The following is a 26,689-nucleotide window of genomic DNA, read 5'->3' on the forward strand; positions in this document are numbered from 1 at the left end:
TTAACACGTATGGCCTTGGTCAATAAAAGCCTTTCAAAGGGGAAAGGGAAAGGGGGGAAAGGGAGTGAGGTAGGAAGGTGAGGAAAAGTTCTCAAACGTCCCCACACCCAGTCGCAACGGCGGCTGACCTCCAAGGTACCCACACACGTTAAAACATAAAAAAGCCCCTCTAACTCCAAGCAACCCCCTCATTATTATTATTATTATTATTATTATTATTATTATTATTATTTATATAGCACCATCAATGAACATGGTGCTGTACAGAGTAAAACAGTAAATAGCAAGACCCTGCCGCATAGGCTTACATTCTAATAAAACCATAATAAAACAATAAGGAGGGGAAGAGAATGCACCAAACAGGCACAGGGTAGGGTAAAACTAGCAGTATACAGTCAGAACAAAATCAAGTTTTAAAAGCTTTAGGAAAAAGCCTTGGACCTGATCTTCTCACTTGACATATGCACGAACCACCAAGGAAGATGGATATTATTATTATTATTATTATACTTATTTGTATCCCGCCTTTTGCCCAATGCTGGCCCTCAAGGCAGCCTTACAAAGTTTAAAATATACATGGGGGGTGGGGAGGGAAACAAAACCATAAACAATTAAAAAATACACAGCAAAATTATAAGACATTAACATAGATGGAGGACTGGATTATTCTCCAAAGGCCTGCTTGAACAAAAAAGTTTTAGCCTGCTTCCGAAAGCCCATCAAGGAGGGAGCCAGCCTAGCTTCCCCAGGAAGAGAGTTCCAGGAGCACCGGAGCAGCCACCGAGAAGGCCCTCTCCCATGTTCCCACCAAGCGTGCCTGTGAAGAAGGTGGGACTGAAAGAAGGGCCTCTCCAGAAGATCTCAAAGCACGGGCAGGCTCATAAGGGAGAATATGTTCATTCAAATAACCTGGACCCAAACCATATAGAGCTTTATAGGTCATAACCAGCACTTTGAATTGTGCCCGGAAACAGACTGGAAGCCAGTGGAGCTGTTTTAACAGGCGAGTTGTGTGCTCCCTGTAACCCTTCTTCATGGGACTTTTTATCTCTTCTTTGGCCCTCCAGCCCCATGACCCTTGTTAACCAATCGGTGTCCTTCCCGGGCTTCCGACAACCCCTCCCCACTGAGATGGGACCCATCTTCTTTTCCCACAGCTGAAGCAAGTTAGCTCCTCAACAACGCTGATAAACCTCCAGGTGCTGCGGTGGGAGTTGCATAGGCTCTAGGCAGCAACGACCTTGGCCAAAAGCCACCAGCTCTCATCCTCTCTCCTGAGCCTGGCACAGCAGATATTAAACACAATAGAGCATACATGGAAGGCAGACATCAAAATCACATAGCAACAGCACAGAGGTTTGCACCCCTGTCCTTCACAGTTACCATAGCCTCTCTGGGAAAAATAACAATTAAAATAAATAGTCGTAATTGGGGATCTGTCCAACCAATTAATTATCCTTTAAAACTGCCTGATAACCAATGTTAAATAATTTGTACTGTGTGTTTATAGAAAGCATACGTAATCTATTATTCCTTGCATATATGGTTTCTGTATGATCTTAATATTTAAGTTTTTATATTTGAAAAGAAGAACACACACGGGAGAAACGCTCTCATTTGGAGTGCAGAAAGAGTTGTGTGCCCAATGCATCAGGCTAAATTACACAAGAAACAATAATAATATAATCAGTTGTTGAGCTCTGGGCATAAAAAGTATATTCTCCTGCCAGGTCATCTACCTGTCTCTGCCCCCCATTCAATAATGCAAGGGCCATTCTGTTTATAATTTCCATCTGGGATAATCCTGAAAAACTGCAACTCTTATCCTTCAAATGCCCATCGGGTAGAGGATGAGATTCCTCCGATGCCGGTGGCTGTTCATGGAAGTGAGCGTAGGGGGTGTCATCATCCTTTCCAATTCATGCATTGAGGTCGATGGCCAAAATACAATCCATCTTCTTATAGCAGGAGCACTTTACATCCCTTCACAAAGATATAAACATTTGGTTATGGAGAACTGGTCAAAACTGGAAAATTATAATAAATTGTGGGCTACACAAAAGCCGAACTGCCAGTTCTGACATGTGGAGCTCCAACTTCATTTAAGTAGTGCCTCTAACCATTATAGAGACAATGGGAGGGCATTTTGGCCTGCACAGTATCTGCCTGAGTTGCACATCCCAAAATTCAAGAAAGCTTTTACCCTGGCAGGAGATAATGTATTACCTTCTGCCTTATGGGAACAAAGGTTTAGAAGGAAACCATATTAGGAACTGGTTGGGAAGAGCAGAAATAGCAATATGCATTTTGCTTCATTGTACTTTCTATCAGGACTTGCGCCACATAGTTATAACTCCTATTTTACAACAGTTCTTGTGGGGAATGGAAGAACAACATCTAGCACATTGTCTTTCAGATAATGACCCCAAGGTCATGTCAAACGCAATGAGTTTTGTTGCAATGAATCAACAAATTGAGACTACTTGGTATTACAGATTAGTAATCTCTTAATTTTAATTCTAGGCTCCTGAATGAGTCACAAATTTTATGTATTGTAAATATTATATTTATTGCCTTTATTGTTTATTGCCTTTATTTATTCTATATTTTATTGAGTTTCAACACTGCTTTTGTACTGACTGTTTGACTGGTCTATGAACATAATAAAAGCAATCAAACAATTTCTTATAAAAAATGTCACATCCGTGAGAAAGCAGATAAATGCTTGGAATTTGGAAGGAACTTCAGTCAGAAGGTAATTCTTACTTCTCAACAAAGTAAGGTCAAGACTTTTCTCTTCTCCCAGGAAAGTCAGGGTGGTATTATTATTATTATTATTTATTTATTTATATAGCACCATCAATGTACATGGTGCTGTACAGATTATACACAGTAAATAGCAAGACCCTGCCGCATAGGCTTACAATCTAATAAAGTTGTAGTAAACAATAAGGAGGGAAAGAGAATGCAAACAGGCACAGGGAAGTGTAAACAGGCACCGGGTAGGGTGAAGCTAACAGTATAGAGTCAGAACAAACTCAATATTTAAAAGCTATAGGGAAAAGAAAAGTTTTTAGCTGAGTTTTAAAAGCTGTGATTGAGTTGGTAGTTCTCAAGTGTTCTGGAAGAGCGTTCCAGGCGTAAGGGGCAGCAGAAGAAAAAGGATGAAGCCGAGTGAGGGAAGTGGAGGTCCTTGGGCAGGCGAGAAGCATGGCATCAGAGGAGCAGAGAGCATGAGCAGGGGAATAGTGTGAGATGAGAGAGGAGAGATAGGCAGGAGCTAGACCGTGAAAAGCTTTGAAGGTCAACAGGAGAAGTTTATATTGGATTCTGGAGTGAATTGGGAGCCAATGAAGAGATTTCAGAAGTGGAGTGACATGGTCAGAGCGGCGGGCCAAGAAGATGATCTTAATGGCAGAGTGGTGGACAGAGACCAGCGGAATGATGTGAGACGAAGGAAGGCCAGAGAGAAGAAGGTTGCAGTAGTCCAACCGAGAGATAACCAGTGCGTGAACGAGAGTCTTGGCAGAAGAGACAGACAAAAATGGTCGAATCCTGGCAATATTATACAGGAAGAAACGACAGGATTTAGCTACTGCCTCGATATGAGGAATAAAGGAGAGCGAGGAATCAAATATAAAGCCAAGACTACGAGCTTCCTTGACCGGAGAGAGCGTGACATCGCGTGACATCGTTGACAGAGAGAATGAGAGGTGAGGAGAAGGTTTAGGAGGAAAAACAAGCAGTTCAGTTTTTGCCATATTAAGTTTCAAACGACGATGAAGCAGCCAGGCTGAGATATCTGAAAGACATGCCGAGATATGATCGTGAACATCAGGAGAAAGTTCCGGAGATGAGAGATATAATTGTGTATCATCGGCATACAGGTGATATTGGAGGCCATGAGATCATATAAGGAAGGGCACGATCCACTGCAGGTGGGACCATCTCACCCAATTCCGTTCTCTAACCGGGATTTAAACATCTTGACGGCAAGAATGCCCCACTGTTTGAACTCACTTATTGGGGAATCTGTTGGATATGGATTCACAAGACCTCCGGGCTGCTGCCTGTGGCCCAGGCTCCCCTCGGCCTGTAGGTTTACCAGCCCCTTTCTGCAAGGATGGGATTTGCGCTGGTTCATGATGCCTCAATACAGGAGAGCATCTCTCGCTAGCCGGGTTTCCCGAGAGGCGTCACAGGGAGAGATGTGGGGGGACCCTGGGAGGCGTCAGCAAAGTAACACTTCAACTGGTTCCCCTGTCTCATTAGCTGCCCCTCCTTGAAGCAGAGAAAGCCTCTTGCTGCCCTCCTGAGGGTTAAAGAAACGAGCTCGATTCCTAGAGAGGAAGGGGAGGAGGGGCCGGTGTCTTGGAGCTGCGCTCCTTCGTGCCGCCTCCTTCTTCCTCCGGAGGGAAAAGGCCTTGGAGCTTCCTCCGGGCGCTGCATCGGGGCCTCCTGAGCGGGATCAGGTGAGAGCCCTCCTGGCCTTGGGCTGAAGGCGGGTCCCTGGGTTGCAGGGGAGGAAGAGGAGGGGGAGACCTGGGAAGGGGGAAGATGCCCGAATTCAGTCCCCAAAGGGTCAGAGGAGGATCTGAGTTCGCAATAGGAAGGGGGCTGGACGCTCCCCCCACCCCACCCCATAGGGAGGAGACCAGCCAGGCTGAGCCTCTCGGGAGCCCCCGCAGTCTCCGCCCCCTCCTCCCTCCGCCGCTGCTGGGTCCATGGATCAGAACTGCTTCCTCGATCAGGCCTCCCTGCAGGGACGACGGTCCTTCTTCCCCCGTTCATCGGGCCCCTGTTTCCCCCCCCCCACACACACACCCTCCCTCTTGGCCCATGGGGGTCCCCGGGTGCAATCCTGCCTGGGGCTGAGACGCTGCCCTCGTTCTCTGCTGGACCAGCCGGACTGACAGCAGCCACCAAAGGCGGGTGGAGGGAGACCAGGTGCCCCCCCAAGACCCCTCCCCCAAAAGGCAAGTGATTTGGAGACCCCTGAAAGGGCAGCAAGTTTTGTAGACATTTTACTCTGGGGGGGGGAATTGAGGGGCGCTTATGGCAGTTTTTCCAAGGGCAGCCAGAGATCTTGGGACCCCCCTGAGAGGCCGGCCTGCAGAGAGAGGACAGGAGGAGAAGGCTGATAATAACTGAATCAATAAATGGAGAAGTAAAAGAGAACGAAAAAGAAGTGTTACACATTCTGAAAGGGGGGAAAAGGCAAACCTCCTCAACCGAACATTGACCCATGGTTTCTGTGGGGCAAAAACCTTGTGATCTCTTGGGGTGGAGGATGGTGTCCTGTGAGAACCTGTCCTGTCCTCCAGTGAGGAAATATATATGATAGCCAGGAAAGGCTAGTTAGTTCTTTAATTGGTGACTCCTGACCTTTTACTACTGTGGGGGGTGAGGGTGGCGGAGGAGAGAGGCTAAAGGCAGCAAAAGATCTTGGCCGAACCCAGTGAAGCAGCTGGAGAGGAATCCCTTTGAGAAGGAGGAGAAGGCTGATGATAAAGAAATGGTGAAGAGGATGAAAAAGAGGTGTTTAAAAAATCCAGCATAGAAAAAACAAACAAACAGAGCACAATTTTTATTTTATTTTATTTTATTTTATTTTATTTATTTATTTATTTATTTATTTTATTTTATTTCATTTCATTTCTATACCACCCAATAGCCGGAGCTCTCTGGGCGGTTCACAAAAATTAAAACCATTCAAAATATAAAACAACAGTATAAAACCGTTTCTGTGAGGCACAAAATTTCTTGCTTCCTTGGACCTCTGGAAACCAGGGAGAAATGTTTTTGTTCTTTTTAACTAGATAAAGTAAAACCAAGTCTGTGTAAAAGGAAGAAATGTCTGTATGAATCAGAATGTCTTGTTTCTGTGCATATGTAAATTCTGATGTTTCATCCATTGACCTTATAAGATCAGTTGACTAATCAACAGAGATTACTTTAAAGGACAGACAGCTCTATTGCAACAAATTTTAAGATAGGTTAATGAAAAGGGGGTTTTAACGAGAAAATATAAATCTCCTTTAATGGAACCATGTCTTGACTTTGTAGTGCCATCTCATAAGCCAATTTTGGCCAAGATACAGAAGAGAGAAAACTTTCTTTGGCCCCATTGAAGGTTTTTGGAAATACGGATCAATGATGGTTGAGCCAAACCCTGAAGCAGGAAGTAATCCTGATGCTGTTAAGACCGAGAGCAGTGGGGAATTCTGGGAAAGAATGGAACGGAAGGACCTGGGTGAGGATATGGCCAGCTCAGACGTGCAGCTCCAGCGTTTCAGGCAGTTCTGCTACCAGGAGGCTGATGGACCCCGAGAGGTTTGCAACCAGCTCCACTCTCTTTCCCATCGGTGGCTGAAGCCAGAGCGACATACGAAAACCCAAATCGTAGACCTGGTGATCCTGGATCAGTTCCTGACCATCCTGCCAGTGGAGATGGCGAACTGGGTGAGGGAATGCAGAGCGGAGACCAGTTCCCAGGCGGTGGCCCTGGCAGAAGGCTTCCTCCTGAGCCAGGCAGAGGACAAGAGGGAGGAAGGGCAGCAGGTGAGAGCGTTTCATCCAGGGGGGCAGGAATGGGAGGGTTGTGGTCTGAAAACTCCCTACTCATTGCCCCAGGAGAAATGTCCATTTCCTCGCCTCTGTTATTTTGCACTCTCTCATTCTTTTTCTGACCCTTCTCCTCATTCCATGTGTTGGACCATCACTGCTATTTCAGGTAAAGGCCCAATTTCCAGAAGTGAGACCTGATTTCCCTGCAGCAGAGGCGGCTCCATTGTCAGGCACTTGGCAGAGCCCCCCACAAAGGGGGTTCCGGCCAGAGGACAACGGACGTGCCGCCTTGCAGGGTAAGGATCAATGGCAGGTGGTGGCTGTATTTCAACTTGGTCTCACTCTCTGGGGAATATCAGAGACAGGGCTGGCGCTACCATCAAGGCCACTAAGGCAGCGGCCTAGGTCACCAAGCTAAGGGGGGCGCTGAGCACAGCACAGCACTCAGCCAAAGTTCGAGAGAGCGCGTGGCAGCATGGGGCTCAGTTTGCTCGCTGTCGCAAGTGGCTGGGCCTGCCCCAGCCGCTTGCGAAGGTGAGGGAAGACGGAACCCCACCCGTTGCCTCGTGTCACCCTTATGCTCGTCAGCTATGGGTGAATGGGGTGCATGGGGTCTTTGAGTGAATGCATGTGTTTGTTTGGAGTGAGTGATGCTGAGTGTGTGTGTGAGTTGGGGGGATGATTTGGAGGTGATATTCCTATTAAATAATGCATTTTAGACCCATAGACGTTCCTTTCCAATTTGCTATAATTGGCATGATGTATATTTTGTAATAATAGGTGATAATTGTTCATCCTTCTTAAAACCCTTTTAAATAATTTACAGTAAATAACATAAATTATTTTTATCATCATCTTCATCATCATCATCATCATCATCTATCTCTCTTTTCTTGCTTGTGGTGGTTTTTCTAGATGAATATGATGGGCTTTGCCAAACCGTGCTGTCTTTGACCGATTCAGAAATGTCGTGACTATTGAACATGTTTTAAGTATGACTGCTTTCTGGATGTTGGCGTGCATGTATTTTGGTCGGCCTAATTTCTGAAGGTTTTGTTTGTTTCTCTATCTGAATGTAAGCAAAATATTTTGTTAACATGATGGGTTGGTTACGCCAAGTTACCTTAAATAGTATAAGTCAAAGGTTTTAATGTTGTGTCGCCAATGGCGGAGGTATACTTTTTACCGAGTGCCCACACAAAATGCTTTGTGTGCCAAAATATTTTCTTTTGTATTTGCAAAAGACAATCAAAATTTGATTATTACTTATTCTTGCACTTTAAAATTTAGCAGTTTCAAGTTTTGTGCTTCTTATTTTTTCTACAAAACATTTCTTAAAAATCAAAGTTGGCATTTTTGGGATGTGTGTATGAAAGTAGCTCACCTTGCCTAGGCCGCAAAATAGTCTGGCACCGGCCCTGGTCAGAGAATCCTTGGAGTCCTTTTCTGTTCCCCTTGGATTGTTCTAAGGGGAAGATGCTTGTCTCCAACCTTTTTGTACAATTCAAATTTTCAACACTTGGAGACTTTATAGCTGAAAACCAAACACTTTGATTTGTGGCCTAGAGCCCAAGTGGGGAAATACACGTTTCCCTCCAACTGAAGTATTAAAATCCAAATGAAGGATGACACATCTTGCAACGATCTCAGGTGTACTTAGACTTGCTGCAATTCTAGGCATTTGCCTGTAGGTTCATTCCTGTTGGGTTCCAAGGGGCTTCCTTCCCAGGCGTTTAGGACGGCAGCCTCCGCCCCTATTATTATTATCTCCTTCTGCCTCCCCATCCTCTTTGTCTCTTGCAGGGCGTGGAATGACGTTGGCAATGAGTACACAGCCGTCTCTTCCTGAAGGAATGGAACTGGACCAGGTAGGCGTAGCAATGTCACGTGCACTGGGGAGAAGCACTCATTGCATTTCCTAGGAGGGCTATTCCCAATGATCTCTGTATGCTGACCGTAAGTGATGGGGTTAGGGACTGAAAGCAGAAAGCTGCTTAGCTTAGCAGGGATACCTTCATCTCGGTGTTCCTGGTATCAGTGTCAAATCTGGCTCTGTTGAGAGAAATAGGAATCATGGTATGACCACCTCTAAAATTTTGGATGAGGTCGTCAATGCGGGACTTATAAAAGGCAAAGATTTGATCCAAGTCCTGGGAGAATGGGAAGCGTACCGGACTCGGTTACCTTAGCTCTGCAAATCATGCCTGCCAGATAAGTGACTATAAGATCTGCATGCTGAATGCTGTGTTGGTTGAGAGGAACAGAACTTTAATTTTGCTAAGGGATGTGCTAGCCATGGTTTCTATTGTGCTCCTATTCATCATCGTTGCATTGTGCCGAGTAATGTGTTTTGCTTGTTTTATCATTTCAAAGTTTTGTTATTCTCTATTTGAGGAATAGATTTGTATTTTGTGGTATCACTTTGTTATTTAGCCTGAAAGGTCTTTCATGGACCCCAACCCATATCCAATAATCCTTGAAACTCAGAACACTCATTGGGATTCATACAACCATTGTGAAGTGGGGTCTGCCCATATAGCCGCAGTTTTCTCTCTTGGTGAAGTGAGTCACAGACACCCTTGTTCAAGGAGGACTGAGCAGGAAGGAGGAAGGATCACTGGGGAGAAAAGCAGGGAGCAGCCTGGGTGCCTCCATCCACTGCTCACCTCTCAGGGCCTGAAGACTTCTCTTTCCCACTGTTTGCTCCTGGCAAAGCTTATAGCCTACAGAGAGCCCAGCTGCATGGGACAGAAGGCCCATCTAGTCTGACATCCTGTTTCTCGCAGTGGCCCAAACGTTGCCTCTTTGGAAAGCCCACAAGCGGGACGGAGGGCCAGAGCCATTTCTCTGGCTGTTGATCCCCCAGAAGTGCACTCTAATGCCCATCCAGCTGACTTCATGTTATCCTTGAGAAGGAAATGTTTTCTCTTTCCATCCAGGGTCTGGTGACTTTCGAGGAGGTTGCTGTACAGTTCACGGAGGAGGAGTGGGCACTGCTGGATCCCGACCAGAGAGCCCTGCACAAGCAGGTCATAGAGGAGAACCGGGGGATCGTGGCCTCTCTTGGTAAGGCTCCCTGTCTGCCTACTTAATGATATCATGGGATTCCAAATGCAATCATGATGACAATATTACCATTTTGGGCACCTGCCCTCTAAGAGGCTTTTGAGGTCGCCGTTTAGGACACAGCCCTCAGAAGGCAGCATTCAAAGAGAAAAGAAATACATTCAATTATATTATATTGTGGAATGATTTAATGCTACTTTAAGAGGGCAGCTTCAAACGTACCACAAATATTTTCACAAGACTCATTGGGTCTGTTCAGACAACATGCTAAGCCATGGTTAGGCCGCTAACCCTTTTGTAGCAAATGTTTAGAGAGCCTGTTTAAATCGTGGTTATGTAGCCACCATGGCTAGGATTGTATGTTCACACGACACACTAAGCCCTAATGTTTAGCTCAAAATGCTTAACTACAGTGGTTTAGCGTGTCATCTGAACAAGGTCATTAAAAGAGCTCAGAGTCTCAAAAACCAACAAGAACAAAACCCTAATTAATAAAAGGCAGCCCAGAATGAGTGCGTTTCCAAGGCAGTGCACAAGGCTTCTCCTCGTAGAGGCTGTGCAAAATTCGATTACCTGTTTCAACATTCCAGATCCCTTCTTTCAGTCTACCAGAATTTGGCAATAGTTATCTATTAAAACGTTTCTAATGCTGTCTTTGCATTAAACAACAGTCCACACTGTAGCTAATACAAAATATTGGAAAACCACAACAAAATCAAACCAACAACCAGCATTTGGAGGGGAGTACTGAGGAAACACATCTATTCACCCTGGCTTTCCCTGGGCCTGGAGTAAAATAATCATGCCTCTCATTTTGCTGCTCCTTTAATTGCTTTTACTGTAGTTGTTTTAACATTGTCTTCTTTAATATTGTCTTCTAATATTGAGATTTTATTACATTAAGTGGTATGTAAGTGCCTTAATTAAATAAAAGAATTAATAAATAAATGTGTCTTATTAGTTCTTCTTTTAATCAAAATCATTGATTGTAGGTGCTCCATTATTATTTTGAGTTCTATTGCTAACTCAGACTTTTACCAATTTCTTCCCTTTATTCCAGAAAGTGACAGGTGGGAAAGGAAGAATAAGAGGGAAACATTTTGGATGTCACCGAAAAGAGACAAATGTAACAACAGCAAACAGCAGAGAAGTAAAACCAAAGTAAATAGCAATGGAAGGAACAATTCCTTTTCTTCTCAGGGCAATGGCTACCATGATATTACAATCCAGGAAGAAATACATCAAAAAAAGGAAATGAAAAGTTTCCATATGCAGAGGAAAACTTTCAAGTCTGAATCAAACTTCAAAGTTCATTGTGAAATTCATACCTTGAGGAAACCGTATCGATGCTCGGTGTGTGGAAAGAGCTTCAATGAGAAGGGGACTCTGATTTCTCATCAAAGAACTCACACAGTGGAGAAACCATATCAATGCTTGGAGTGTGGAAAGAGGTTCAGTTTGAAGAAAACAGTTATTTCTCATCAAAGAACTCACACAGGGGAGAAACCATATAAATGTTTGGAATGTGGAAAGAGATTCAGTCGAAAGGCCCATCTCACTTCTCATCAAATGACTCACACAGGGGAGAAACCATACTATTGCTTGGAGTGTGGAAAGAGATTCAGTGAAAAGAAAAATCTTACTTCTCATCAAAGAACTCATACAGGAGAGAAACCATATAAATGTTTGGAGTGCGAAAAGAGCTTCAGTCATAAGACAACTTTCAATTCTCATCAAAGCACTCACACAGGGGAGAAACCATACCATTGTTTGGAATGTGGAAAGAGGTTCAGTTGGAACGCCCAACTTAATTCTCATCAAAGAACTCACACAGGGGAAAAACCATACCATTGTTTGGAATGTGGAAAGAGGTTCAGTCAGAAGAAACATCTTATTTCACATCAAAGAATTCACACAGGGGAGAAACCATACCATTGTTTGGAGTGTGGAAAGAGCTTCAGTGCGAAGATAACTCTTACTTCTCATCAAAGAACTCATACAGGGGAGAAACCATATAAATGTTTGGAGTGCGAAAAGAGCTTCAGTCAGAAGGCACATCTCAATTCTCATCAAAGAACTCACACAGGGGAGAAACCATATACATGTTTGGAGTGTGGAAAGAGCTTCAGTCAGAAATCATATTTCAATTGTCATCAAAGAATTCACACAGGAGAGAAACCATATAAATGTCTGGAGTGCGAACAGAGCTTCAGTCAGAAGGCACTTCTTAATTCTCATCAAAGAACTCACACAGGCGAGAAACCGTATCAATGTTTAGAATGCGAAAAGAGCTTCAATCATAAGACACTTCTTGATTCACATCAAAGAATTCACACAGGGGAGAAACCATATACATGTTTGGAGTGCGAAAAGAGCTTCAGTCAGAAGGCACTTCTCAATTCTCATCAAAGAACTCACACAGTGGAGAAACCATATCATTGTTTGGAGTGTGGAAAGAGCTTCAGTCAGAAGAAATATCTCACTCAGCATCAAACGACTCACACAGATGAGAAACCATATCAGTGCTTGGTGTGTGGAAAGAACTTCAGTCATAAGAGAACTCTCAATCAGCATCAAACAATTCACACAAGGGAGAAATCATACGATTGTTTGGTGTGTGGAAAGAGGTACAGTGAGAAGAGGACTCTTACTTCTCATCAAAGAACTCACACAGGCCAGAATCCATATCATTGCTTGGAGTGTGGAAAGAACTTCAATCATAAGGGAGCCTTTAATTCTCATCAAAGAACTCACACAGAGTTTCTATAGAAAAGGCTTTATTTCAAGCCTTTCATTAAAAAAAAGAAATTAAAAAGGGCACACAACAACAACACACGTATTATTTCTATATTAAAAGTCTAGAATTACAGAAAGGAATTCTTGATACTAAGGAAATCTCCACTGATACCTATTTGTGGACCCTCGATTTTCACCTAAAAGGTTTTAAAAGACAATCAACTTGATAGATTAATACATTATTATAAAAATTTATTAATACCCATATCTCTGACTGCCTGGAGGACATCATTGAGGAATACAAACATTACATAGCATGGTACCAACTATCCACATGTCTTAGAAAGCGGTACATCATGCAGCAAGGCACCAGAAACCTGACAGATTTTGAAGGAATGACCGCTAACTCAGCAGAAAAAGATAACGGGCAAATCACTATATAGATTACTACTTATCCTGGATTCAGGATCACAGCAAGTACTATGAACTCTCTGGGAATCTGACTGGGCTATTAGAATAGATCAAGAATTCGAGACAAAAATGTTGGGTGAAATTCTTTTAAAGCCTCATCAGCTAAATGTACAGAAATATTGCTTAAAATATTACCAAAATGGTACTTCACGCCATCCAGAATAGCAAAAATAGACACGTCCTACTCACCATTGTGCTGGTGAGGGTGTGGGGTCTGGGGATCCTATTTTCACACGTGGTGGGATTGTGAATACATGCAAACATTTTGCACGGGGATTTTTGAAGAAATATCCATCGTAATGGAAACGACAGAAATAAAACCAACGGCATTTGCATTACTTAATAAGCCTGACGGCCAAAACCAAACTATATTACACAAAAAGTAAATTGAGTATCTGTTAATAGCTGATAGCATACGTGAACTGCCCAGAGAGCTCCGGCTGTTGGGCGGTATAGAAATGTAATTAATAAAATATATGAATAGCTAAATGCTGGAAGGAGGCAAAAGTATGAAATAGAAAGAGTTGGTAGGGTAATAACATTGGAAATGGCGCTCTCAGAGAAGCTTAATCAAATGTATTAAGAGAACAAAAGAAAAAAGACAGCTTTGTGACAGAATGGTCGTGTTTTATTACACACACAAACAAAACACCAGCATCAGCACAGGTACAAACTGCCTTTAACAGCTTATAGTTACAATATTCTCCCTGAAAAAATAACAATTAAAATGAATAGCTCTGATTGGGGATCTCATTTTAATTAATTATCCTTTAAAACAGCCCCATAACCAATGTTAAATAATTTCTACTGTGTGTTTATAGTGTTGGATTGTGTAGCATTTTCTTTCTATTTAAAAAAAAGGAAGCGTATGTAATCTCTTATTCCTTACATGTATGGTTTCTGTATTATGTTAATATTTAAATTTTTATATTTGCAAGTTAAAAACTTTTTTTAAAAAATAACTCACACGGGGGAGGAACGCTATCATTGTTTGGAGTGCAGAAGGAGTTGTGGCCCGAACACATCAGGCGAAATTGCGGAAGAAACAATAATAATATAATCAATTGTTGACACACCGGCTCTGGACTTAAAGTATATTCTCCTGCCCGGTCATACTCTACCCCTCTCTGCCCCCTATTCAATAATGCAAGAATCATTCCATTTATCATTTTCATGAAGGATAAGCCTGCAAAATTGCAACTCTTATCCTTCCCTTGCTTGGCTTCGCCCATTTTCATCTGCTGCCCCTTACGCCTGGAACGCTCTTCCAGAACATTTGAGAACTACAAGTTCAACCGCAGCTTTTAAAGCTCAACTAAAAACTTTTCTTTTTCCTAAAGCTTTTAACACTTGATGTTGTGCAGACTTCTACTGTTACTTTCTACTGTTAGTTTTACCCTACCCTGTGCGTGCTTACCCTACCCTGTACCTGTTTGCATTCTCTTCCCCTCCTTATTGTTTTACTATGATTTTATTAGATTGTAAGCCTATGCGGCAGGGTCTTGCTATTTACTGTTTTACTCTGTACAGCACCATGTACATTGATGGTGCTATATAAATAAATAAATAATAATAATAATAATAAATGCTTATCGGGTAGAGGATGGGATTCCTCCGTTGCCGGTTGCTGTTCATGGAAGTGAGCATAGGGGGTGTCATCATCCTTTCCAATTCATGCATTGAGGTTGATGGCCAAAATACAATCCATCTTTTTATAGCCTGCATGCTTTACATCCCTTCCTAAGGACATAAACATTTGGTTATGGAGAACTGGTCAAAACTGGAAAACAATAATAACAAATTGTGGCCTACACAAAAGCCGTACTGCCAATTCTGGGACGTGGCGCTCCAAATTCATTTAAGTAGTGCCTCTAACCATTCTGATTATAGAGACAATGAGGGTGGGTGGGCTTTTTGCCTGCACGGTATCTGTCTAGTTGCACATCCCAAAATTCTGGAAAGCTTTTACCCTGGCAAGATACAATGTATTATCTTCTGCCTTATGGGAACAAAGGTTTAGAAGGAAACTAGATTAGGAACTGGTTGGGAAGAGCAGAAACTATGTACTTTCTATCAGGACTTGTGCCACATAGTTATAACTCCTATTTTACAACAGTTCTTGGAGGGAACGGAGGAGCAACATCTAGCACATCGACTTTCAGATAATGACCCCAAGGTCACCTCAAAAGTGATGAGTTTTTGTGTATCGACAATTAATCAAATTGAGACTACTTGGTATCTAGACACCTGAAGGAGTCACAAATTTTATTTATTGTAAGTATTTTATTCATTGCCTTTATTGTGTTTTTATGTATTCTGTATTTTATTGAGTTTCAACACTGCTTTTTTTGTATTCTATATTTTATTGAGTTTCTATTCAGCTTTTGTACTGACTGTTTGACTGGTCTATGACCTTAATAAAACCACTCAAACAATTTCTTATCAAAAATGTTACATATGTGAGAAAGCAGATAAAAAAACTGCAGTCAGAAGGTAATTCTTCTCATCAAAGAACTCACACAGAAGACGAAGTGTAAAACTGCTTGGAATGTGGGGGAAATTGATTCTGATCTTCTCTAATCCCTCACATGTGAGGGAAACCATAGAAGTACTTGGGGCTATAGAATGAGATTAATTTACAATCAAGCCCTATTTCACATTAGACTACCGAATTAGGCGATGGAGTATATAAAAGGAATGCTAACTTAAGACAACAAAGAAACTAGATAATATTTTCCACGATATCATTGCAGAGTAAAAAATAATGATCAGAATATGAGAAATAATTATACTGACTGGGGAATTTTTAGACAACTTTGCCCCATTTTGTTGTTTATTCGTTCAGTCGCTTCCGACTCTTCCTGACTTCATGGACCAGCCCACGCCAGAGCTTTCTGTCGGCCGTTGCCACCCCTAGCTCCCCCAAGGTCAAGTCTGCCCCATTTTAAACACCTATTAAATGATATTTTAGGAGTTGCCAGACACGTGGAAGTAAGCCAGGGTGATACAATTTAATATAATTTAATATAAGCAAGGGCAGAATCCACTGCCCGTGGGAGCATCTCACCCAATTTCGTTCCCTAACCGGGATTTAAACATCTTGACGGCAAGAATGCCCCACTGTTTGAACTCATTTATTGGGGAATCTGTGGGATATGGATTTACAAGTCTTCCGGGCTACTGCCTGGGGCCCAGGCTCCCCTCGGCCTGTAGGTTTACCAGCCCCTTTCTGCACGGATGGGATTTGCGCTGGTTCATGATGCCTCAATACAGGAGAGCATCTCTCGCTAGCCGGGTTTCCCGAGAGGCGTCACCGGGAGAGATGTGGGGGGACCCTGGAGAAGTGTCAGCAAAGTAACTTTTAAGACGGTTCCCCTGTCTCATTAGCTGCCTTTTGCTGGCCTCCTGAGGGTTAAAGAAACCAGCTCAATTCCTAGAGAGGAAGGGGATTTGGGGCAGGGGAGGAGGGGCCGGTGTCTTGGAGCTGCGCTCCTTCGTGCCGCCTCCTTCTTCCTCCGGAGGGAAAAGGCCTTGGAGCTTCCTCCGGGCGCTGCATCGGGGCCTCCTGGGCGGGATCAGGTGAGAGCCCTCCTGGCCTTGGGCTAAAGGCGGGTCCCTGGGTTGCAGGGGAGGAAGAGGAGGAGGGGGAGACCTGGGATGGGGGGAGATGCCCGAATTCAGCCCCCAAAGGGTCAGAGCAGGATCCGAGTTCGCAACAGGAAGGGGGCTGGACGCTCCCCCCACCCCACCCCATAGGGAGGAGACCTGCCAGGCTGAGCCTCTTGGGATCCCTCCGCAGTCTCCGCCCCCTCCTCCCTCTCTCCCTGCGTTCCCCTTGGATTGAGCAGTGGGGATTCCGAGGCGAACTGCGACGCTGCTGGGTCCATGGATCAGAACTGCTTCCTCGATCAGGCCGCTCTGCAGGGACGACGGTCCTTCTTCCCCCATTCATCGGGCCCCTGTTTCCCCCCCCCACACACACACACTCCCATTTGGCCCATGGGGGTCCCCGGGTGCAATCCTGCCTGGGGCTGAGACGCTGCCCTCGTTCTCTGCTGGACCGGCCGGACTGACAGCAGCCAGCAAAGGTGGGTGGAGGGAGACCAGGTGCCCCCCAAGACCCCTCCCCCCAAAAGGCAAGTGAGTCATTTAAACCACTGTTACTGACATTTTACTGTGGGGGGTGAGCATGGTGGAGGTGAGAGGCTAAAGGCAGCAAAAGATCTTGGCCAAACCCTGTGAAGCAGCTGGAGAGGAATCCCTTTGAGAAGGAGGAGAAGGCTGATGATAAAGAAATGGAGAAGAGGATGAAAAGGAGGTGTTAAAAAAATTCAGCATAGAAAAAACAAAACTCAACAGAGCACAACTGGTGAATCCCAGTTTCTGTGAGGCACAAAATTTCTTGCTTCCTTGGGCCTCTGGAAACCAGAGAGAAATGTTTTTGTTCTTTTTATTAGGTAAAGTAAAACAAAGTCTGTGTAGAAGGAAGAAACGTCTGTATGAATTAGAATGTCTTGTTTCTATGCATATCTAAATCCAGATGTTTCATCCATTGACCTTGTAAAATCAGTCGATTAATCAACAGATATTACTTTAAAGGACAGACAGCCTCAACTTCAACAACTTTTAAGATAGGTTAATTAAAAGGTTTTTTTTTAAGAGAAAGTATGAATTGTTAACAGAACCATGTCTTGACTTTAGCACCATCTCATAAGCCATTTTTTGCCAAGATACAGAAGAGGGAAAACTTCCTTTGGTCCCATTGAAGGCTTTTGGAAATACGGATCAATGATGGTTGAGACAAACCGTGAAGCAGGAAGTAATCCTGATTTTATTAAGACCAAGAGCAGTGAGGAATTCTGGGAAAGAACAGACTAGAAGGATCTGGGTGAGGACATGACCAGCTCAGACATGCAGCTCCAGCGTTTCAGGCAGTTCCACTACCGGGAGCCTGAAGGACCCCGAGAGGTTTGCAACCAATTCCACAAACTTTCCCATCGGTGGCTGAAGCCAGAGCGACACACGAAAAACCAAATCCTGGACCTGGTGATCCTGGAGCAGTTCCTGACCATCCTGCCAGCGGAGATGGCGAGCTGGGTGAGGGAATGCGGAGCGGAGACCAGTTCCCAGGCGGTGGCCTGGCAGAAGGCTTCCTCCTGAGCCAGGCTGAGGACCAGAAGCAGCCAGAGCAGCAACAGGTGAGAGTGTTTAATCCAGGGGGGCAGGAACTCTACTCATTGCCCCAGGAGAAATTTCCCTTTCCTCGGCTCTGTTATTTTGCACTCTCTCATTCTTTTTCTGACCCTTCTCCTCATTCCATGTGTTGGACCATCACTGCTATTTCAGGTAAAGGCCCAATTTCCAGAAGTGGGACCTGATTTCCCTGCAGCAGAGGGGGCTCCATCATCAGGCACCTGGCAGAGCCCCCCACAAAGGGGGTTCCAGCCGGAGGACAACGGACATGCCGCCTTGCAGGGTAAGGATCAATGGCGGGTGGTGGCTGTATTTCAACTTGGTCTCGTTCTCCGGGGAATATCAGAGAGTCCTTGGAGTCCTTTTCTGTTCGCCTTGGAGTGTTCTAGGGGGAAGATGCTTGTCTCCAACCTTTTTGTACAATTCAAATTTTCAACACTTGGAGACTATAGCTGAAAACCAAAAGCTGTAAGTGGGGAAATACACATTTCCCTCTAAGTGAACTATTAAAATCCAAATGAAAGATAGGACATCTTGATACGACTTGATACTTCCTGCACTGTCAGTGCAATTCTAGACATTTGCCTGTAAGTTCAGTCCTGTTGGGTTGCAAGGGGCTTCCTTCCCAGGAGTTTAGGATGGCAGCCTCCGCCCCTGAGACCAGCACCTCCTACTGCCTCCCCATCCTCTCTGTTTCTTGCAGGGCATGGAATGCCGTTGGCAATGAGTACACAGCCGTCTCATCGTGAAAAAATGGAACTGGACCAGGTAGGTGTAGCAATGTCATGTGCACTGGGGATAAGCATTCATTGTATTTCCTAGGAGGGCTATTTCTAATGATCTCTGTATGCTGACTGTAAGTGATGGGGTTAGGGACTGGAAGCAGAAAACTGCTTAGCTTAGCAGGGATACCTTCTTCTTGGTGTTCCTGGTGTCAGTGGCAAATCTGACTCGGTTGAGAGAAATAGGAATCGTGGTATGACCATCTCTAAAACTTTCGATGAAGTCATCCACGTGGGACTTGTATAAAAGGCAAAGGTTTGATCCTATTGCCGAGAGGGGTCCTGGGAGAATGCGAAGCGTACCAGATTGATTACCTAAGCCCTGCAAACCATGTTTGCTGGAGAAGTAACTACGAGATCTTCAGGCTGGTTGAGAGGAACAGAACTTTAATTTTGCTAAGGGATGTGCTAGCCATGATTTCTGTTGTGCTGAGTAATGTGTTTTGCTAGTTTTATCATTTCAAAGTTTTGTTATTCTCTATTTAAGGAATAAATGTATATTTTGGGATACCACTTTGTTATTTTGCCTGAAAGTTCTTTCAGAGACCCCAACCCATATCCATTAATCCTTGAAGCCCAGAACACTCATCTGGGATTCATAGATCCGTTGCGAAGTGGGGTCTGCCCATACAGCCACAGTTTTTTCTCTTGAAGAAGTGAGTCACAGACACACTTGTTCAAGCGAGTCAGACGGAGCAGGAAGGATCACTGGGAAGAAAGGCAGGGAGCAGCCTGGGTGCCTCCATCCCCTACTCACCTCCCAGGACCTAAATACACCTCTTTCCCACTGTTTGCTCCTGGCAAAGCTCAGAGCATACAGACAGCCCGGCTGTGTGGGCCAGAAGGCCCATCTAGTCCGACATCCTGTTTCTCGCAGTGGCCCAACAGTTGCCTCTTTAGAAAGCCCACAAGCAGGACGTAGAGCTAGAGCCATTTCTCTGGCTGTTGAACCCCCCAGAACTGTTTTTCACAGCAAGCAAGTTTCATTCCTGCACTCTAATGCCCAGCCAGCTCACTTCATGTTATCCTTGAGAAGGAAAGTTTTTCTCTTTCCATCCAGGGTCTGGTGTCTTTTGAGGAGGTTGCCGTGCAGTTCTCAGAGGAAGAGTGGGCCCTGCTGGATCCTAACCAGAGAGCCCTGCACAGGCAGGTCATGGAAGAGAACAGGGGGATCGTGGACTCTCTCGGTAAGGCTCCCTGTTTGCCTGCAATTCCATCGTGCAATTCCAAATGCAATCATGATGACAATATTACCATTTTTGGTCACATTTTTGACTTTTAAGGCCGCCTTTTAGGACCCAGCCCTCAGAAAGCAGCGTTAAAGAGAAAAGAAATACATTAAATTATATTAAATTGTGGAATAATTTAATGCTATTTTAAGAGAGCATCTTCAAACATACCACAAAAAAATTCACAAGATTCATTGGGCCTGTTCAGGCAATATGCTAAGCCATGGTTAGGCCCCTAAGACTTTTGCAGTAAATGGTTAATGAGCCTGTTTTAATCATGGTTATGTAGCCACCATGGTTAGGAATGGTTCACACCACACACTAAGCCCTAATGTTTAGCTCAAAATGCTTAACCACGGTGGGTTAACGTGTCATCTGAACAGGGTCATTAAAACAGCTCAGAGTCTCAAAAGCAAACAAACGCAAAACACTAATTAAGAAAAGGCAGCCCAGAATAAATGTGAACCGTGAAGCTCAGAAGGCTCCCTTGTTTTCTGGGGAGCTTCGGACGATGTAACAGGTCACTGGAACATCAGTGGCAGAAGATGCATCCCGAACACCAAACACACGACCGTAGAATTGCGCCTTCCGCATAGTGCTGAAGGCAGCACATTTTGCCACCTCCATTGCATCCTTGATTAGTTGTCTAGCTGAGCCTTTCCAAGTAGTATGGGGCTTAATTTAGTTAATCTAATCCTATGTGATGGAGTGGTCCCTACTGCCATGAGTGAGGCAGTAGTGCGACCACTCCTGAAAAAAGCCTCCCTTCATCCAGAGATCTATGCTACCAATTGACTGGTTGCAAATACCGTTTGTGAGTAAGGTGTGTGACAGCGTGGTGGCATCTCAACCGCAGGATTCTCTGGATCCATTCCAGTCTAGGTTCAGGCCTGGTTTAGGGACGGAATCAGCCTCGGTTGCCCTGATGAATGACCTTCTTCGAGAGTGGGACAGGGGGAGTGCGACCTCTCAGCGGGTGTTGATACTGTTGACCAAGGTATCCTTCTAGACCCCCTCCTTTAGTTGGGACTTGGAAGGACTGTACTACTGTGGTACAACTCATATTGGAGGGGTTGCCTGTTCTGGATAGGGTTGCACTTCCACTGAATGAGTGTATGTGTAGTTTGGGGGTGCTCCTGGATCCATCTCTGTCACTGGAGGTCCGAGTAGCCTGGTGCCCCTGTTGCCAACTTCTGTTCCTGGCTAGAGAGAGCCTAACCAGAGTGATCCATGCGGGGCTGCCCTTGTGCCATAAACACACTACCTAGCAGACTGCCTTCCCTTATACATACCCAGGTGATCTTTAAGATCAGCACGGGAGGCCTTGCTGGTCATTCCAAAATGAACGTCATGTCACTGTCAAGTACCCAGATGGCGGGCTTTCTCTGTAGCAAGACCCACCCAGTGGGAAACCCTCCCTCACATAGTTTGGGAGGCAGGAAATGTGACATCCTTTAAACGCCTCTTAAAACGCACACCTGTTCACCCTGGCTTTCTCTGGGCCTGGAGTAAATTAATCATGCCTCACATTTTGCTGCTCCTTTAATTGCTTTTACTGTAGTCGTTTTAGCATTGTCTTCTTTAATATTGTCTTCTAATATTGAGATTTTATTACATTCATTGGTATCTAAGTGCCCCAAATAAATAAAAGAATTAATAAATAAACGTGTCTTATCAGTTCTTCTTTTAATCAAAATCATTGATTGAAGGTGCTACGTTATTTCGAGTTCTATTGCTAACTCAGACTTTTATCAATTTCTTCCCTTTATTCCAGAAAGTGACAGGTGGGAAAGGAAGAATAAGAGTGAACCATGTGGGATGTCACCAAAAAGAGACAAATGTAACAACAGCAAACAGCAGAGAAGTAAAAACGAGGTGAATCAGAATGGAAGCAACGATTCCTTTGCTTCTCAGGGCAATGGCTACCATGATATCACAATCCAGGAAGAAATACATCAAAGACAGGAAATGAAAAGTATCCATATGCAGAGGAAAACTTTCAATTCCGAATCAAACTTCAAAGTTCATTGTGAATTTCACACCTTGAAGAAAACGTATCGATGCCTGGTGTGTGGAAAGAGCTTCAGTGAGAAGGGGACTCTGATTTCTCATCAAAGAACTCACACAGTGGTGAAACCATATCAATGCTTGGAGTGTGGAAAGAGCTTCAGTCAGAAGAAAAATCTTAATTCTCATCAAAGAACTCACACAGGAGAGAAACCATATCAATGTTTGGAATGTGGAAAGAAGTTCAGTCGGAAGGCCCATCTCAATTCTCATCAAAGCACTCACACAGGGGAGAAACCATACCATTGTTTGGAGTGTGGAAAGAGGTTCAGTGAGAAGAAAAATCTTACTTCTCATCAAAGAATTCACACAGGGGAGAAACCATCCCATAGTTTGGAGTGTGGAAAGAGGTTCAGTAAGAAGAAGCATCTTATTTTTGATCAAAGAATTCACAAAGGGGAGAAACCATACCATTGTTTAGAGTGTGCAAAGAGGTTCAGTAAGAAGAAACATCTTGTTTCTCATCAAAAAATTCACTCAGGGGAGAAACCATACCATTGTTCGGAGTGCGGAAAGAGGTTCAGTGCGAAGATAACTCTTACTTCTCATCAAAGAACTCATACAGGGGAGAAACCATATAAATGTTTGGAGTGCGAAAAGTGTTTCAGTCAGAAGGCACATCTCAATTCGCATCAAACCACTCACACAGGGGAGAAACCATATCATTGTTTGGAGTGTGGAAAGAGCTTCAGTCGTAAGACATTTCTCACTTCTCATCAAAGAATTCACACAGGGGAGAAACCGTATAAATGTCTGGAGTGCGGAAACAGCTTCAGTCATAAGACAAATCTAATTTCTCATCAAAGAAGTCACACAGGCGAGAAACCATATAAATGTTTGGAATGTGAAAAAAGCTTCAATCATAAGACACTTCTTAATTCTCATCAAAGAACTCACACAGGGGAGAAACCATATCATTGTTTGGAGTGTGGGAAGAGCTTCAGTCAGAGGAGATATCTCACTCAGCATCAAAGGACTCACACAGGCGAGAAGCCATATCAGTGCTTGAAGTGTGGAAAGAACTTCAGTCAGAAGCGATTTCTCACTCAGCATCAAACAATTCACACAAGGGAGAAATCATACGATTGTTTGGCGTGTGGAAAGAGGTACAGCGAGAAGAGGACTCTTACTTCTCATCAAAGAACTCACACAGGTGAGAATCCATATCATTGCTTGGAGTGTGGAAAGAGCTTCAATCATAAGGGGGCCTTCACTTCTCATCAAAGAACTCACATAGGGTTTGTATAGAAAAGGCTTTATTTCAAGATACCGGTCTTACATCACTTCTTTTCATTTAAAAAATATTAAAAAGGGCATACAATGCATTAGTATACAGACTGTAGGAGGAATTTTATAGTGGTCTTTTAAGAAGTACTGAACATAGGCACAGGTTCCTGCAATACTTTGTAACAGTACTCCCCAAATTTTGTTTTAATCCTGTATTTTTTTTCTTATATGAATTTCTGCTGCCTGGTTTTATCCTGGTTGTGCTTTTTATACTGCATTTTATATTTGTGTTTTTAGATTGTGGGTTGTTTTATTATGTTCTTCATGGTTATAATTTTTGTGAACTGCTGAAAGAGCTTCGGCTATTGGGTGGTATAAAAATGTAATAAATAAATAAATTCCCCACTCTAGTAGGTGTAAAGAAGATCTGGAGATAAGACATCCAGAATGATGGACTTCACTCACAAGCACAATGAAACTGTTATCTTTAAAATCATTCCTTAAAACAATTAAAGAAAGTTAAAGTCAGACACACAAAGCTCCATTCAGCAAAGCAAATTAAAAGAACATACAAGTCTGGCAGATTTGGAGAACAAGACAAACATAGACAAAAACAAAGACAAACAGACAGACAAACACAGGCTCTGTGAACAAGCTCTTGTCCACAGAGGGACTCCCATCTCTCCCAGGCAAGACCAAACCATGCCTGAGGGAAAGGGAAGACCTCTTATCCCTCTGTGCTCTGCCTTAAATGCCCAATTGGACATCATCAGTTCCTCCTATTGATGTCTTCTAAACTCCTAAACCCATTGGACCGCCTCATAATTTAGACCAGCCTCTCCTGAAAACCTCCTCCCCTTTCTGATGTATTTTTTTATGACAACGAAAGGTCAAGTTCCCTGTTCTTGTGGTTGTCTGGCTCTTATTTTTCTAACCACAACCTCACCTGTCCTTCACCCTGGACCATTCCCCTAGTTACAGTTCGTACATGTCACAAGTTCAGATGACTCATGTCCTTTGAGCAATACCAAGTTGCAAGTCCCCATGATTTGATCTTTGAACAATATCAAATCATATTTCCAAATCGTTTTCTATCAGGCGTTTTCCAAACCAAATCATCTAACCCTGATACTGTGTTCAATGGGTATATGCCTACTTGTCCATTTAATATTAAAACATTACCTTTATCACTTGTACTCCCATTTAAACCCATTCTATGCCCCCCAAATTTCTTTCTCTATGCTATGCCAAGAAACTTTTATAACCCCAATCTTACACATATCTTGTAAAATTTCAAATGAAGAAATGATCTTACAAGACTTATTACCCATATCTAGGACTGCATGGAGGACATCATTGACGAATACAAACATTAAATGGGTAGCGTGGTATCAACTATCAACATGTCTTAGAAAGCAGTACATAATGCAGCAAGGCACCAGAAACTTGACAGATTTTGAAAGAATGACCATTAGCAGAAAAAAATAAAGGGCAAATAACTACTCTATATAGATTACTACTTAAACTGGATTTAGGATCACAGCAAGTACTACGAACTCGCTGGGAATTTGACTGCACTATTAAAATAGATCAAGAATATTGGACAAAAATGTGGGGGGAATTTCTTTTAAAGCCACATCAGCTGAGGGGTGTGTGTGTGTCCAGGGACGGAATCTAACAGCATTTGAATGAGAGATGATGAGATACAAAGGAATTACAAAAGGTTTGAGCTCAAAGTTATATAAGTGCATATTAACTTAGGAAATTGGTATAAAGGACCCACTTGGGATGGTCTGGGAAACTGATCTAAGAACCTGAATTGAAGAAAAAGACTGGAATGCCCTATGGGATAGATGCCCATTACAATATCGTATAAAAAGAATCAGTGTTAAAATTGATACATAGATGGTTTCTGACACCAAGAAAATATCCATGATGAGCCCAGGGACTTCCCCAGAATGTTGGAGAGGTTGTTCAGGCGTTAGGCCATTTTTACATATGTGGCGGTCATGTCCAAAGGTTAGTATTTTCTGGAACAAAGCTCAATAATTGGACAATGGGTTCACCCATCCTCCCACCTAGCGCTGTTAAATTTATATAAAGGACTGGACAATAAACTATTAGACAAGGACTTAATAGGCCTCCTTCTACTGGCGGCAAGAGGGTTGATTTCCAGGCACTGGAAGGGTGACAAAGGACTTCACATTGATAAATGGTATCAAAGGGTTGGACAAACTGCCCTTTGAGGAAAAACTGGCAGAAAAAATGAGGACAGTGTGAGGACAATTATACGAAAATAAATGTGGGAGCCTGGAAGAAAGTTATCGACTTTGTGAATAAAGAAGGAGGGAGGACACCCGCCCCCTTATTTTACAGACATTTGGAGTGGGTAGAAAAACGGTAATAGCGGGGCGGGGGTGGGGGGGGAGTCCATCCAAGGCAGAAACTAGTAAGTTATATCTGAATTGATATGGAAAGTATCGTTATATGTGTATATATAAATGATGTAACATTTGACCTCTGTAAACAAACTACTAAAAATAAAATATTAAAAAAACAAATTAACCAAATAAAGCCACATCAGCTAAATTTACAGAAATATCGCTTAAAATGGTTACAAAAATGGTACTGAACCCATCCAGAATAGCAAACCATTGTGCTGGAGAGGACGTGGGGTCCGGTGCGTGAGCGCATGCAAAGATTTTTGCACGGGGATTTTCGAAGAAATATGCATCGTAAAGGAAACGACAGAAATAAAAACGGCATTTGCATTACTTAATAAACCTGACGGCCAAAACCAAGCTAGATTACACAAAAAGCAAATTGAGTATCTCTCGCTAGCCGGGTTCCCCGAGAGGCGTCACAGGGAGAGATGTGGGGGGACCCTGGAGAGGCGTCAGCAAAGTAACACTTCAGCCGGTTCCTCTGTCTCATTAGCAGGCTCTTGCTGGCCTCGATTCCTAGAGAGGAAGGGGATTTGGTGCAGGGGAGGAGGGGCCGGTGTCTTGGAGCTGCGCTCCTTCGTGCCGCCTCCTTCTTCCCCCGGAGGGAAAAGGCCTTGGAGCTTCCACTGGGCGCTGCATCGGGGCGTCCTGGGCGGGATCAGGTGAGAGCCCCCCTGGCCTTTGGCACTGGGCTGAAGGCGGGTCCCTGGGTTGCAAGGGAGGAGGAGGAGGGGGGGAGAGATGCCCGAATTCAGCCCCCAAAGGGTCAGAGGAGGATCCGAGTTCGCAATAGGAAGGGGGCTGGACGCTCCCCCCACCCCACCCCATAGGGAGGGGACCTGCCAGGCTGAGCCTCTTGGGAGCCCCCGCAGTCTCCGCCCCTCCCTCTCTCCCTGCGTTCCCCTTG

The 26,689-nt window shown here is 43.9% G+C and overlaps 1 protein-coding gene across 1 annotated transcript in view; it reads left to right on the plus strand.

The window, feature by feature from the left end:
• Nucleotides 1–26,689, plus strand: part of LOC134395618 (zinc finger protein 84-like) — a gene marked incomplete at its 3' end in the record, with an annotated part of 48,289 nt that overhangs the window by 12,664 nt on the left and 8,936 nt on the right. The window contains exons 6-10 of the mRNA XM_063121777.1: nt 10,694–12,392; nt 17,772–17,937; nt 18,737–18,749; nt 19,823–20,002; nt 21,819–23,353. Of these exons, the coding sequence (XP_062977847.1) occupies nt 10,694–12,392; nt 17,772–17,937; nt 18,737–18,749; nt 19,823–20,002; nt 21,819–23,353 (3,593 nt within the window). The remainder of the gene's footprint in view (nt 1–10,693; nt 12,393–17,771; nt 17,938–18,736; nt 18,750–19,822; nt 20,003–21,818; nt 23,354–26,689) is intronic.

Source organism: Elgaria multicarinata, chromosome 3 (assembly GCF_023053635.1).
Source record: "Elgaria multicarinata webbii isolate HBS135686 ecotype San Diego chromosome 3, rElgMul1.1.pri, whole genome shotgun sequence".
Lineage (NCBI taxonomy): Eukaryota > Metazoa > Chordata > Lepidosauria > Squamata > Anguidae > Elgaria > Elgaria multicarinata.